The sequence below is a fragment of the Pan troglodytes genome, chromosome 2, assembly GCF_028858775.2.
Source record: "Pan troglodytes isolate AG18354 chromosome 2, NHGRI_mPanTro3-v2.0_pri, whole genome shotgun sequence".
In the NCBI taxonomy this organism is placed as follows: domain Eukaryota; kingdom Metazoa; phylum Chordata; class Mammalia; order Primates; family Hominidae; genus Pan; species Pan troglodytes.
In genome coordinates, this window is record NC_086015.1 from 76369671 (window position 1) to 76385508 (window position 15838).

The following is a 15838-nucleotide window of genomic DNA, read 5'->3' on the forward strand; positions in this document are numbered from 1 at the left end:
CTGGTATGCCTCAGCACCTGCAGCAGCAGGCAGGAGTCTCCCTCGCATGGGGCAATAAGTGAGCTTGTGTGGCTTTTAGGTTAGTAACACACTTTATTCACATCTCTGAGACATAGTTGACCTAAATCCAGTTGGCCAGAAACAGGGGTTGTCTTTTGAGGATTTTCAGTCCTCAATTAGCAAATTTTAGCATCATCTCCATTTTCTTTCCTTAAATCCCATTTCCTTCCATCATTGCAATCTATCTCAAAGGTTACACTTAGGAGACAGTTCATTTTCTTTCAAATTTTGGTGATTCTTTTGCCCCATTATGTCTCCTTTTGCATCTTTGAGGTATGTACTTAAGATACCCAGCTATTTCAGCTTCTGATAAACAAGTTCTAAAATACAAAGTGAGCTTCCTATTCACATTGGAAATATGCCACAGATTAAAAATTAACTATTATTCTAAAGGCTAAAATCTATACACACAAAAATAAAGATTTCCAATGTAAATTTTACTATTTTATTTGTGAAAAAACTACAAGCAGAATTCATAAATAGACATTTCTATTTAAAGCAGGAAAATGATAAAGTGGCTTCTAATAACATAGTCGTGCACATGCCAGTAACAGGAATATATTAACATCTTTTATTTGCTAGACAAAGAGCAGTGTCCAATATAAATTTCCCCCAAAACATTTAAGACCTGTGAATTTTTGACCAGTTCACAAAACCACCAACTGACACTTTAGCATGAAGAAAAAAACAAACCTAACAGACTGTCAGCTCTAAAGACATTACAGAGCAGAAACTTCCAAAAGCGTTATACAAGCTGTCTTTCTGGGCAAATGAAAAATATAGCTCGTATAATACATTAACAAAAATTCACAAGATAAGATTGTTTTGACATACTTAACAAGCATTCTCTATTTGTCTCCAACAAACAAAGCTAAGGAAATAATGTAACCATCTTTACACAGTAAATTAAGGTTACAAGTCATACACAAGAACAGAACTGCTTGCGCATTAAAAACTGTTCAGCTCCATTGTCATACTCTAAATGTTGGCTCTTAAACCATTTTCGGTTACATACAAGCAAAGGTTATTATATATTCAGCAATTAATAAATTTTCAATAATTTAAGATACGGTAGCTTAAAAAAGTAGACTGAGAATGGTCTTGATAAGGCAGGTGAAACATCTTAGTGGAACTAAACTCACAGAAGCTTCTGCCAATGTTTTTAAATATCCAGATTGAAACTGAAAGGTTTTGATTAGAATATTGTGTGGGTGTCAAGATGTCTTTTTTTTTGTAACTGCATGACTCAAGCAGAGCAAGTCAGGTAAGCTCTGTGTGCGCGCACACGCACGAGTGTGAAAGATTGCGTGGTATTAAAACAAATGGAAACTTGCAAGCATAACACTGTGCTTTTTGTTTGTTTAACCTGCTTTCTGTGCCACTGAATACCAAGTATTTCTGGTCCTCTTTTAATGTATATCTTTATAATCTACACTAGTGTTTTTACACGCTGCCTACTAATTGTAGGGCATACTGCAGACACAGGAAGTTACAGGAATTCCATTTCCAGAATACATGCCTGAGGGATGTCATCAATTTCCAAAATTAAAAGTCTATAAAGTACCTACTACCTCACTACCCAACAGAATACACCACAGCAGCTAAAGGGCTGGCCCTGTAACATCTGATTGCTTAGATAACTCCCACTGTTAGCTGCGGTTTCTACAAAGATGGTAATTTCATGCCACTTGTTCTAAAGCAATCTTCTTCCCCTTCCTTCACCCCTCCCCATTCTTTAATTTATCACGGAGGCAAAACTGAAAAACCAAAACATTGGCATGAATGAATTAGCAGCCTATGAGTAGCTGGTTAATCAGCTTTTTCCACGAATCTATGGGGTCCAATCACTTTACATGAAACTAGTTTTTGAAAAAGTACACAGTGTGTCTGAACAAAGTGCATACCAACAGTTATTGGTTCAAAAAGCAGTGCAACCTACATGAGTTTGGTGGCATTTAAGTTTTTTCAAAAAGTTAAAAACAGCAATTTCTTAAACCTCTGGAAAATAAATATGGCTGACTAATTTACCCTCCCTGAGACCCTTAATAAAAGGAATATTAAAACTTTAGAAGGAATGTCTTTGCAATATCCCACTAATATTAAAATGTGGATTTAAAATTCATAGTCAAATCACTATGTATTATATATTCTGATGCTTATAGAAAGCATCTGATTTCCTTTGGTTCATTAATAAATACTTTAAAAATGTATTTAAAAAGATAAGCATTGCTTGCATCCCAGACACAAGCATTATTTTAAAAAGGGGGGAACACTGTCCATGCATTTGAGAATAGGACCACAGCAACAAATGGCACTGCTTTATAATCTATACCTTTGAGAAAAGTATTTAAATTATGGTACATTAGTGACTACAGAATAGTTTTAATGTAAATGTGAAAGGAACCTTTCCTGTTGGCTACTCAATTCAAGCTGTTAATTTTTTTATTTGTTGCCTCCACAGACAGAAATTACTGCTATTATTAAGCAAACCAGGTTTTTAACACCAAAATGTGGTGCTTCATTACAAATCAGGCTGCCCTCCCATGAGTCCCTAAAGGTCAAATAAAGAGAGGTAACCTCAAATTCTCATGCTTGAAATGTCTCTGAAGTACTACAAACTCTGTATCTAAATGTAAAAGTCAAATAGAAGAGAGACCCCACATCCAAACAAAAGCAAAACAAAATTTTAAAAAATTATTTTAATAAGGAGAGGTGGAATCTTATTAGTGGTCTTTGATTATTATTATTTTTTTCTTTTTTGCAAGACAGTAAAAAGAGTGAAGAGAATGAAATAGAACAGTTTACTCAAGCTATCTTTATGTCCAGGAAGAAAAAAGATTACATGCTGCTCGCAAGTACGAGCTTTCCCTGCAACTCTGGCTGCAGGCGCGCAAGCCGTTCACCACTGGAGTTCCTACCACAGCAGGGGATTGAGAAATGTCTCCAAACACTGAAAAGCTCCATGTCAGGACTGGATGTGTGGTTGATAACCTTTGTTCAGTAAAACAAATCACAGTAGGTTTTGAGAAGGAAAAAAAGAATGCTCACAACTGAATCGGTAGAGTGAAGGTTTATCAGACAAAGGGACATGAGGCAAACAAATTTTAATTACAGAAACCACCACTGCAATGTCATGTAGAAAGTAGAAACAAGGGACTAGCTTCCTGGATGGACCAAAAATACAGTTTATAGACTGTTTCAATCCTAAAACTAAGACAATTTCTAGATTTACCTCAGACATGAGTAGAGGTCTGGAAAATGGATGGAATTCGAGTTACAGAATACCATATTTTCATGAGTGCTTATGTAAGAACAGCAAATGATAACATGTAACCGTAATTTACACGAATACTTGGCATTCTGGAGCTACTTTAGTTACTTTTGAATGATCAAAGCCCTCCCCAACTAAACCACTTGTGATTTGTCAGTTATTCCATTGCAAATGCAGGCTATCTGGAGCAGTCTTTAAATTTGAGATCACATTGTTTAAAAAATATATATTTTTATATCGTCCAGTACTCTTTAGACAGATGAGTCAAGTTCCCACATGGATTGGAACATACTTCATGTAAGACTGGTTTTAATTAAATTTCAGCACTTTCATAGAAGGGACTGTCCCAGATCTGTAACTGTTCAATGTTGTATTCACTTCACAGTGTATCAAGCACCAGCGTTGCCATGGATTGGTTTCAAATAACCCTTTATATATAATTTTATATTTATATATATATAGTTGTATCAAAACTGATAGTACATAGTATAACTGGAAGAAAGAACTAAACTTAAAAGGATATGCTGAAAGGATGGAGTTTGTGAACACAATAAATAAAAGTTCCCTCCCCCTCCCAGCCCTCCCCCCCGGCAACAAAACAAAAACAAAAAACCAGTTGTAATGTACATGGAAAATTGTGCACAGCAGATTTTTTTTTTTTTTTTTATAAAAAGTAGATTCAGGAGCACATCCAATTATAAATGATTGTTAGGAAAATCATATAAAACAATGGAATACATAAAAGTGTCAAGAGTAATCGTCAGGGTGCGAAATTCCTTGGTGGCCAGATGCCCATGGCAAGCAGAAATTATCCTGGCAGCATCACTAAGAGGTCGATGTCCACAGAAGATTCTCCAGGGATGCAAGCAGCATGGGCAGGTGGAGGTTTTGAATTTCATACCCTGATTCATAGTTTTCACAATTCCATGTGCAATTTCAGAAAGATTCATCATTGACTGCTGACATGTCGCCCTTTGGCGTGGAGGAACGGGAGGAGCCCTTGTCTGTGCTCTCTGACCCCGAGCTGCTCTGGTTCTGCTGTTCTGACCCTGCACTGGAGGTCACTGTGGATGAGGATGTCGATGAGGAGCGAGTCTTTTCCTTAAAGTCTGTGATAATGACGGTGACGTTGCCCACAGTTACTGCCAACTGCTGTGCAGTGCTCCTGTCCACGTTTTTCAGCCGGGGCCTAGAAGCAACACCACAGGGGAAGAGCCAATTAAGTAAGTTATGGATCAAAAACAGCTTCTGGCAGAATATCATCAATACGCACAAGACTTCATGACACTGTGGCAATGAATCCGAACTGCCTACCACACATGCCAAAGCCGACTACAGAGTGTGCTACTCAGTTTTAGCAATAATCCAACAAGCACGGATAGCAAAGCTTGGGACCAATGTAAAATTACTATTATCTGTTTCCTGTTCTGGCCACAGTATTTAAAAAAGAGAAAAAGTCACCAGCCCCACCCATACTTAGCTCTTCACCTTCTTAGCCTACAAACCCAAGGCACAAAACCACCCTGGATTCATGATTACGATTAAGTAAATCAGAGCAGTGATTTAGTATGTCATTCTAGTTTCCAAGTACCTTGAGGTGTGATTTGTTTCGCTGGTCTTTGTTGTAGCATTTGCAGACTGTATGCTGTTTGCTTCACTAGGAGGATCTTTCAGAATGTCAGACTTTGGTCTAAATGAGGGAGATACAAAACAAACAAACAAACAAACAAAAAAAAAACAGGCATTTAGAAGATATCTTGAATTCACTTGCAAAGTAATATCCTGTACTTAGTTAACCAGAAACTTACTTGGTTTTCTTGTTGGTATTTTTCTTGGTAACACTAGGACTAATTTCCTTGTCTTTCTCAGGTTTCTCTTTGTCCTGCTTTTCAACTTTCTCCTTCTTCTCCTTTTTAGGGGGTGGTGGGGTGGCATACTGTTGTGCCACTTGTTGTGCCACCAGCTGAGAATTGATCCGAGGTTTTCTGAAATGTTCAAAAAATATATATCACTATTTGCTTTATAAATTTTTAAAACATTTTTATCTGGTCTCACATTCCTTGGGTATTTTATTACTGATATCTGCCAACTCAAAACTAAATTATAAGGTTCATGTTATTTCTGCATTATTTTGTATGGATTATTTAGTATGGATACTAAACTTTTCCTTTTTCAAAGGAAATGATACATTCACATGTGATAACACTAACATACACATCCCTGTGCAGTAAAATAGTTTTTGAGCCAATAAAACATGACAGTGTTTCTAAGAGTGCTGAGAACACTACTTCTTTCAAGCCGTCAAGATTATACTGACTGACAGCTTTCAAGTACTCCTGCTGCAGAGGGTTAATCTCATTTTATTAAATGGACACTGGTAATCCCTTGAAAAGAGAATGAAATTAGAAGTGTGACATTCACTCCTCAATCTAATTATTCCAACTTGTTCTGCTCCCCTGCAGCTCTGTGATTGGCACAGACAACACATAGAGAGCAATAAAGGTAACTATGGCTCATACTAGCTCCCAAGGGAGTGAAGACTGAAAGTCACTATAAAAAAATCATACACAAGTGACACATTCATTGTGCCATAAACCATTATGTCTGTGCCAATCTCCAACTGACACTGGCTCTTAGCACTATTGTTCACAAATTCTAAGAGATGCCAAACACTTTCACAATGCATGACCATTCACAGCCCTAAATGAGAAAGGGAGACAGGAATGCCTATGCTTTATTTCTACATAATATTAACTCTCCAAGACATTCCCATCTAGATAGACATTTACAATATAATAAACTCTCCAAGTTTAAGATGGAAAACAAATATACAAATGGTTCATTAACAAAGTAAAACAACTGGCTGCCACAATGTAATAGTCCCCTTCAGAACCGACAGCTCCCTCTCCAATTCCCCAGGATGGAGAAATGGACTGGAGAAAAATAACTGGACAGACCAAGTCTGACTCATCAATGGGAGAGTCAGCGGTGGAGGATTAGAAAACAAAAATCTAAAAACAAAACCCAAAACAAAGCTGCTGCATTCTTACCTAATGCTGCTATTCTTTTTTGTTTTGAGACAGTCTCACTCTGTTGCCCAGGCTGGAATGCAGTGGCACGATCTTGGCTCACTACAACCTCCACCTTCCAGGTTTGAGCGATTCTCCTGACTCAGCCTCCTGAGTAGCTTGGTTGGACTGCAGGCGCCTGCCATCATACCTGGCTATTTTTGTATTTTTAGTAAAGACGGGGTTTCACCATGTTGGCCAGGCTGGTCTCGAACTCCCGATCCACCCGCCTCGGCCTCCCAAAGTGCTTGGGTAATATGGTGTGAACCACTGCACCTGGCCAATGTTGCTATTCTTTACCAGGAAACAAAATGAGAGTCACTAGGTGCATGATATGCTGGCTCCCTAAGCTAAGTGTGGTTACTGGAGCACCTCTTGGGCAGTGGCTATGATACAGCTGACAGGTGACGCAGGAGAGGTAGGGACAGATGCTTATGCCACGACAGTATCAAAGTTAATCTGAGCATTGAACTGGGTATATTCTGAGTGTTTCAGTACTGGTCATGGCCTCTAGCAATACAAGTTTTGGTCATGGGATGGCATACCACGAAACCTTGTATTACCTGAGCCTGGATCACAAGTGACAAGGGATTGATTCAAACACATGTGAAAGCACCCTGGAGAAGGGGCATGTACTTACTCTAAGCCCCTCTCTTCCAAGAAACACACAGGACCCCCTAGGTGAAAGGTGACTTTCCCTTTTTCACAGATTCTAACAGCAGCAGTAGCCATTCTAACACATTTTACTCCTTTTAAAGAGGAAGTATGATTGTGTTAATACTTAAAAAAAAATGACCGCTACAAAACATTGCACATGCACTCACTGGGGCCACAGATTAGATGTCTAGAGGGATTACCAAACAGTTTAAATTAGTGCTAAAATAAACTACCATACATTAACCAATATTTAGGTGTTAAAATGAAATAATGTAGCCAGAGTTAATAATGTGAATAAACCACTCAAACTTTATGAGAAACTACACCCTGATGAAGAGTTTCAATTAAGCCAGTATGGGTACTTTACGCCAGAGAAATCTGATCCAAGAACAAGAGAGGACAGCTGAACACCAATTTAAGACTATCCTAAACACAGAGAGAATCAAAGGTAAGCCAAGTGCTTGGCCCCAGAGAAATCTCAGCCTAATCACCAGGCCCATCCAATCTTGAGACGGAGGAGCCTACCTTACTCCAGGACAACCTATAAAAGTTGTCACTTATCACATTACACTGTAACTGTCAATCAACTGTGTACTACTCCATAGCAAAGACCACATTTATCATCTTTGTCATCGTGGCATTAAGCAGTGCTAGGTACTCAATAAAATTGTCTACTGGATGAATAAATGAACACTGCAGAGAAAGACAAAGTAGGATGCAAATTGAGAAGAGGGCCCAAGCTTTGGAAATCGAGGTCGCTGGTGACTTTTAGGAGAGCAGGCTATGTGGGATCAGGGCGGCAAGAATTAAGAGCCTGAAGGTTGTCAGACGAAGAGCACAGGAGCTCTTCCTTAGAACTGTGGTGCTGAGTTAAGAGATTGCTCTGCTTATTACCCAAGCAAACTGAGAAGAATTTCTGTAGGAAATAGGGTCTTGGATGATGCTGTACAATCAAAAAGGGAGAACGATAGAGGGCATGCAAGACAGAGAGGTTAAATGACTGGTCAAAGGGAGAGAAAGAACACATTCAAACAGAAGTCCTGGGGAAAGAAATGGGGACACTTTCTGCTGAGACATAAGAGAGATGCTAGGTAAAGATAAAGTGACATTTTTACTAGAAAGATGACAATCTGAGGACGTTCTCTCAGTTGGCCTCTCCCTTCACAGGGAGGCAGGCAATGTGGCAGAGGTAGTGTAGGGGTCGTGAGCAGAATTTGGAAATGAGAAATCAGAAAAGAGATTAAATGAACCACGGAGATCGAAAGCAGTGCCTGGTTTGGACAGTATAGGAGAAAAGAGAGCAAGTGATGAACAGAGAGAGAAAAGGAAATTTACTCGCATCTCACAAATTACCCTTAATAGCATGAATATAGTATGCCTAAAAGAAGCAGGTCTCCATTACCCAGAGATCATGCTTATCCAAAATGACTTATTCCCTAAAACACGGCCCGTCTGCCAGGACTATTTATTGGCACACTGTAGACAACATGTAAGGTGCCCTCTGGATGGTTCTGCCACTGCTATCATTCAACAGTTCAGCAAATGCATGCTCAGAATTCTTCAGTGCATGCAACACAATCTGGTATCTACAGGATGAAGTCTGTATGTACAAAAGGTAAATTTCAGCCATAAGTCCTCCTAAAATGCAACATATAAGCACAACTGGGTGACTGTCTCACTTGCTCCTAAGAAAATGTTTGACTAGTACGGTGAAGTGTTTCTCCCTCTGTTGGTCAACAAACCAAAACTTCACAAATGAAAAGGCCGCAAGACTATTTGGGATCTGGTTATTACCAAGAAAAATGGGGCATCTGCTAAACTACCTGTGTTGTTTGAAAACTACTGCTGTGTTCTGAATGTCTTCTATGTGTCCTTAAATGACAACCTAACTCTTAAACCATCACTTGCCCCCCTTCCCCACCCAAACCCCTCAACAACAAGTGAGCATTTATCGTCTTAATTAGCATAACTGCTTTTTCAAACTAGTTCTCCCAATAAATGCCACAGTACTCCTAGAGTTGGGGGGCAGGGGATGAGGTAGGGAAATTCACCTTTTGGAAGGCGAAGGAAAAGAAAAATACAAGGGCGACCAGGCTGAGCCCTCCCATATAAAGATACTGCACCATCAGAGCTGTTCTGGCAGCTCTTGAAATCTGTCCCCTCCCCACTTCTGGGCTAATACTCTCTTCGCTGCATGGCAAGTGGAAGAATGAGAAAGTCCAATTTCCATTGAGAGCTATGCACACTCCCACATTCCACTCCTGGGATGCTGTGCCAGGCTCTCCAGGTTGGTTCAACTTTACAAATGTACCCAACATGGGAGACAGGTAGAACCTTTTCAAAGCTATCACAGGACAGGCACATCAAGAAGTCAGAGTCAGCACAACCTCCCCTCAAGGAGGAACTGTCATCTCCATTTTACAAATTAGGAAGACTGAGGAGCAGAAAGAGTTAAGAAATTCATCCAAGGTTCAGCTCCATCTGGACTCTTCATGGACTCCTCTTATCTTCAGGTATCCTTAAACACTCTACAGGTATGCCTTTGGAGAGTACAGCCTTGCGTGTGTGTCAGGGGTGGCAACGTGAGATGAAAAGGGTGATGAGGGTACTAGGGATTGAAAAACTCAGGTCCCCAAGTTACAGTTCAGCTAGACTCCTCCCTGAGAACACCACTGCCACCTTTGTTAGCCTCACCGTGCCTTACTCTGGCAAGAAGGGGACTACTTGGTTGTCCTTAAGAAAAGAAAAGGGGGCAGAGGGAACAGGCAAGAATGTTTTCCTTGCTTTCCACTGCCTTCAGAACATTCTCTGTAAGGAATGAACACCCATATTATGATATTTAACACTGCTGATCAGTGAGAAACAGTGACTTCCAACAAATTCGCATTGCTTAATGAAGTCTTCTAAGTGTCATACAACACACTGTAAATAGCACTCATTTAATGGGCAAAACTTTCAACATGTTGTGGCAAGTCATTTCTTCAATACAAAGCTGACAGTCTGAGTCTCCGAGATCATTCAAGTTTCCCCAACTAACGTTAAATAAGCAGTTAAACACCTTCACAATACAGTGGTAAATATTAGATCAGAGCCCATGGCCTACAACTTTTGGTGTCTAAGTCTCAAATTAAAACCAATCAATCATCACCACCGCCACCACCAATCTCCAAAAAAAAAAAAAAAAAAATGACCAGAGATTCAAGATAGTAAACACAGTTTCCCTCATAAATTTAGCAAACAAGCTTTTTGTATCTTCTTCACGACTATATTTTCTTATGAAAAGGGTGTCTTCTTGAAATATTATTTTACAGGTTTATTGTTGCCATTTTAGTAGCATGTAAGTGAAAATGTGCTATGAAAATATTTATTTGCATTTAAACAGCTAACATTTTAGAAAAGAGTCCATTCTATAAAAAGTGAAGCAGATCTTTATCTGGGGCATTCTTAGTGTCTGGAAAGGAAAAACTTCAGAGAGTTCAAATGTACACGAGCACAAATGAGAACAGAAAACAAGATACCTTTTCAGGATTGCTTTGGTATGTGTACCGATACCACTTTCAGGGAGCACAGGCAAAACAGTTATTTTTTAAAGAGGCATTTCCCCCGTGTACTACTCTTGTTTTCCTTTTCCTCTTGTGCAACCTGAGATCTTACTGCTCATTTCTCATATACTTCTCTGGATCTCAGCTACCACAACGAGCAACGAGATGACAAAGCCATCTTCTTGTGATTCAGGCAATAAAGAGCAAGAAGAGTCTCTAATAAATTGTATCTTTTCCTTGATTATGTGTCCAGCTTTTCATAAACTATCAATCATGTGTCCATTGTGCTCACTTTTAATTCCACCTGGCATTTCACTTTTCGATTAAAATACCCACGGGTTGTGGAACTAAGGCAATAAACCCATCCATCTCAAACAAAAGGTACTTTACAATTAAGACAGTTCCTTACAACCTACAAAATGTCTTCATCAAATCAGCTTACATCGAGCCCTTGAGTTCTTCATATGCTGCTTTTATGTTCCCCCTAACCCTTCCTTCCCTTGGCAATCTATTAGTCTAAGAATTAGCAACTTCAAAGAATTTAGCAACTCTGGGCAAGTCACTCCACTGAATGTACTCTTTATCAGGATTCTTTATGACAGGTCACATTACGATACTGTAATTAAAAGGAGCCTTCTCACATGACCTGTTTTCCTGTCCCTACATCCAGAAGGTCATATACATGTACACTGTACAGACATACACATGTGCACTGGATTGGCTAGGACAGATTTTACCCCATCCAATAATGACTGAATTTTTATATTACTGATGTCCCAAAATGCATATATCCCAGGTTGGAACCTACCAAAGTATACAACTCGGCTGTTATTCTTTAACACCTGCTGACTAAAACATTCTAAAAACAAAATAGGAATGGTAGTAAAATCCAATTGCAGGAAACTAGGTGGGCCACATGTGTGAAAATGCTTTATAAACTGAACACAACTTTTTTTTTTCTTTGCAAAAGTACCTTGTTAAAGACATACTGAGGCTAAATCTTTGTCTGGACTTGTCTACGATAATGTATTCCAAGTTGTAAATAACCAAATTGCAAATATGTTTGTGGAATACAATCCATTTTTAAGTTGGGCAACATATGTATTTACTTCTAAGGAAAGCAGTGTTAAAGTGTGAAAGCACCTGAGTTGTTTTATCCCAACAGCACTGTCCAGTAAACACTATTGGTCTCTGGCTTTGATGATTAATAAAATTTGTTTTCTGTTCACTTAACCCATACAGTCTGTTCCATTGTATTTTTTATATACCAAGGAACCTATATGACCTCATGACTTGACTGAAGCCAACCATCATTATAATATGGATAATTAAAAACTCAACTGTCACTTTACTAGGATCATACATTGCAGGACATTATTAATTTCCCTCTGCTTCCCAAACAGTATTGTTTTTTTGTAGTTCTTTTTTTTCTTAAACAGTACTTTCCTCTTTCATGTAAACACTTTTCTTCAATTTCTCAAATCCTTCGACCCATCTACAAGGAGCTACTAGGTGACCTGAAGGGGGTCTTAGTCCCATTCTAGGTTACTCTTTCCCACATACATCCTTGACTCAAGAGAATCACTCTGCTCTGTATTAGAAAACTAAAACTTCCCTCAAATTTGATCCTATCAGAATTTCAAAACTCAAGTCATCCCCTTTCTCCCTGATCTTTCCTTCCGTCATCTTCACAGGTAATAGGGAAACAGAGTAGTATAAAGGAAGAGTATAGACTTTGGAGTTAAGACAGCCTTTGGACTTTATCCAGACCTGCTACTGAGCTAAGGTAAATTACCTGAAATGAGAATGAGGCCACACCTATTTTCACAGGGCTGAGGTCAGGATGAAATGAGGACAAAATTAGGTACCATTCACTTAGCTCTTGCAACAGGACATGTAGAGAGATATTCCACAAGACAATTCCCTGTAAAAGTAATACATACATTCCAAAGCACTACTTTTCCAGCCGTAGATGTGTCTGCCACCCTTCTTCAGATACTGGAAGGCAAATGGAAAGATTTACAAGTGAAAGGAGCTGGTAAGTCTGCCCTGGGAAATGGTTCTAGAGACATAAATCCTTCGCATATGTTAGCATCCTAAAGTTAATTATGCTGTCTAACAGCAACAGCAGCACTAAGGAGCCTCACTAACATAGCTGCCAGTTTTTCTGCATATTTCGGAGAGAATTTTGGTTTTGCAGAAATCCCTTTTAAAAGAGGATGCCTTTATGGAAGGCCACTGCACTTCAATTGTAAAATATCCACACATGGTGTTACACAAACTCTCATCAGATACTGCTTGGTTAGAAATAACTGGCTCCACACGACTAACAAGTATCTTTACCTTAATAAACAGCAGATTCTGAAATGTTCTCCTTCACCTTAAATTTTCATTTTGGATATTAAAATGTCTCTTATGCCCTGAAAACAGACTTTAACTACCTGAGCACCAATAGGTGAAAGCACCGTAACTTTTCTGCAACTCAGGAACATATATTCAATAAATAAAAAGAACTAAAAGTGGTTCTGATTTTTGGAAACAAAAGACCTATTTTATAAACCAATCTGGCAGCAACAGACAGTTATCTCAGCCCAGTGGGTCTCAAAGTATTGATCCAGAGACTCTTGGGTGTCCCCAAGACCCTTCCAGGAGGATCTACAAGACAAAACTATTTCCACAATACTTTTAAAACATTACTTGCCTTTTCATTTTCCTTTCTTCAAGAGTTTACAATGCAGCTTTCCAAAGCAATGACATCTGACGTCATTGGTCTGACAGCTTGTATATTTCCATGTTTTAAACATTTCTTAGTTCTAATTTCTGATACGGGAAGTATCTATATATATAACTAAGATGAACAAAAGCTCCTTGGGGTCATTAATACTCTTATGAAATGTAAGGGATCTTCTGACCAAAACGCTTGCAAACGGCCACCGCAGCACCATGCCCAATACTGGACTGTGCAAGTCTACTGCATCGCGGGCAAAGAAAGAGACAGTCTTGAGAAGGTAACTTCTCAGGCTTAAATTTTTCCTCAACAAAACAAAACAAAACAAAAAAGGTGAAAAGCAGCATTGACTCGAATTGCTGGAAACATTTTGAGAATAAAGAAAAATCTTAAACTTATTTAAAACTAGAACAACTTTCTAAAAGTGGGCTTCGAGTACTTAAGCCATAGACTATAATGCTGGCTTCCTTCCATTTCCTCTCTCTTGTGGTGCCTATAACAAATTTTATTCGTGGTTATTCAAATATTTTAAGTAAATGTCCCATAATAAATAAGCCCTTCAGCTCTCCCTCAGCCCTTCTCCAAAGAACATGCCCACTGACAAAGAATGTGTTAGTTCAATTTATCACGTAAAGAAAAAGATTTCCTAAATTGTTTTGAAAATGGACTTTTGTTTGAAAATGGTTACATTTCTTTTTGATACCTCCATTCCATATTTTCAACATAAACTTTCTTCTATGGTAAAAGACTTTTTTTGCTTGCTGATTATCTGGTTTAGTAGTGCTGTAGGATCACTGTCCCATTTGAGGCAGTGTGAGCACCACGGCAGCTGCTGGTACTGCAACTACAAGAGAGGTAGAGGCAAACCTCTCCTCACCCGCCTCCTTGGAAGGACCAAAGCCTACCTGGACACCCAACCCTACTCTCTGCGTCAGAGATGTAACATTTCTTGTGCCATCTCCTCTCCCATCTCAACTCTATCTCTGGCATTTTGGCTTATGCGATCTCCTCTCCATCTCAGTTTCACCTTTAGCATTTTGACTTACGTTTTCAAACTCATGCAACAGACTTCTCCCAGTGCCTACTAAATGTAGAGGCACAGTGCTGTGTATTCTGGATGTGTGTGGATACACGCTCATTTTCCAAGGGGCCGATGGGATAATAACACAAGAGACTCCAACAGCCCAGACCTCTGGCGAGGTCCTTTGTCTTACATGGGGTCTGCCCTGTCACACAAGCTGGGACACAGGCCTTTAGTGGAAGAGATATCTAGACCTCCCCTTTTCACTTTCATATTATCTTGGAACCCTAAGTCTGTGACTTTGGATGAGTTAGATAATCTCTCCAAACTTCAATTTCTTTGTTGATAAAAGGATTAGAGTAAGTGATCTCTAAGGTTCCTTTAGCTCAGACACTTGTATTGAGTATTTAATAAAGACACTTAAATAAAGTATTTGTTCTTGAGGTGCAGGCAAGTTTGCAGTTTATGTTCTTAGTAACTCATTCAAGTCCGAAATAAACATCATGCTTTTACAAACCTTCTAAAACTACATACTGTTGGTTTAGTGACTTAGACATGACTGCTCCTTCCCCCCCACCCACCAAAAAAGATACACAAATGTACCTTCTAAACCATGTCAATGATTAAGATGAATCCCAGAAACTAAGAATCTCTAAGCAAATGCTATTTTCAGATGCAAATAAATTTGACAAATCAAGTCTTTCTCCAAGAAACATTACACTAAAGCAATCCAATCTGCTCTGCAAATTACTTTAAAGCTGTCAAAGATCCTATTTAAAATGCATTTAACGATTCTGAAATTACAGTTCATGTCACAAACATGGGTACTTCCAAAACACAAAAGCATTAGTAATTCATCAAAGAAAGAAGCTACTAGATAAGCCACAGTCTAACAAATACTAAACTAGCTGCCCTCCTCAGGTGTGAGTTTCCTCACCTATCAAATTAAGATTCCAACTAAACTAAGGTAAACTTTTAAGGTTTCCCTCAAATCTAACCTTTAAAACAAAACAAAAACTTAAGTAATACAAAATAACAGCCCTGACAAATTCATTCATGGTCAAGAGATCTATTATAATTACTGGTTATTAAAACTTTATTGGTTTTAATACTTTAAAATGTTATTACTGGTTATTAAAAATTACATTACTGGTTATTAAAAACTTTCTTGAAGCCCATTATCACTTCAGAAGACTCTCAACACTTCACTAACTGCAGTGTTCACAATCTGAGCATTATTGATTATTTTGGGCCCCTTAGTTCTTTGTTGTGGGGGCTGTGCTATGCATTGGCGAATGTTTAGCAGCCCACTAGACGCCAGCAGTACCACACTCTCTCAAGTTGTGACACCCAAATTTGCTTCTAGACATTGCCAAATGTTCCCTGGAAGGAAAAAATCACTCCCAGGTGAGAATCACTGGGCTAATGTCTAACGTTAACTACAGGAATACAATATAAGGGAGTAGAAATTTTTGCAAATATGGGAGGGCA

The 15838-nt window shown here is 38.8% G+C and overlaps 1 protein-coding gene across 1 annotated transcript in view; it reads right to left on the bottom strand.

Annotated features, from left to right (window-relative positions):
- Positions 1-491: 491 nt before the first annotated feature.
- The window catches only part of RYBP (RING1 and YY1 binding protein), a 73821-nt gene continuing 58474 nt past the window's right edge, over positions 492-15838 (bottom strand). Inside the window, exons 3-5 of the mRNA XM_016941488.3 lie at positions 5140-5316; positions 4923-5021; positions 492-4520 (exon numbers count right to left, since the gene is read on the bottom strand). Of these exons, the coding sequence (XP_016796977.1) occupies positions 4268-4520; positions 4923-5021; positions 5140-5316 (529 nt within the window). The 3' untranslated portion in view covers positions 492-4267. The remainder of the gene's footprint in view (positions 4521-4922; positions 5022-5139; positions 5317-15838) is intronic.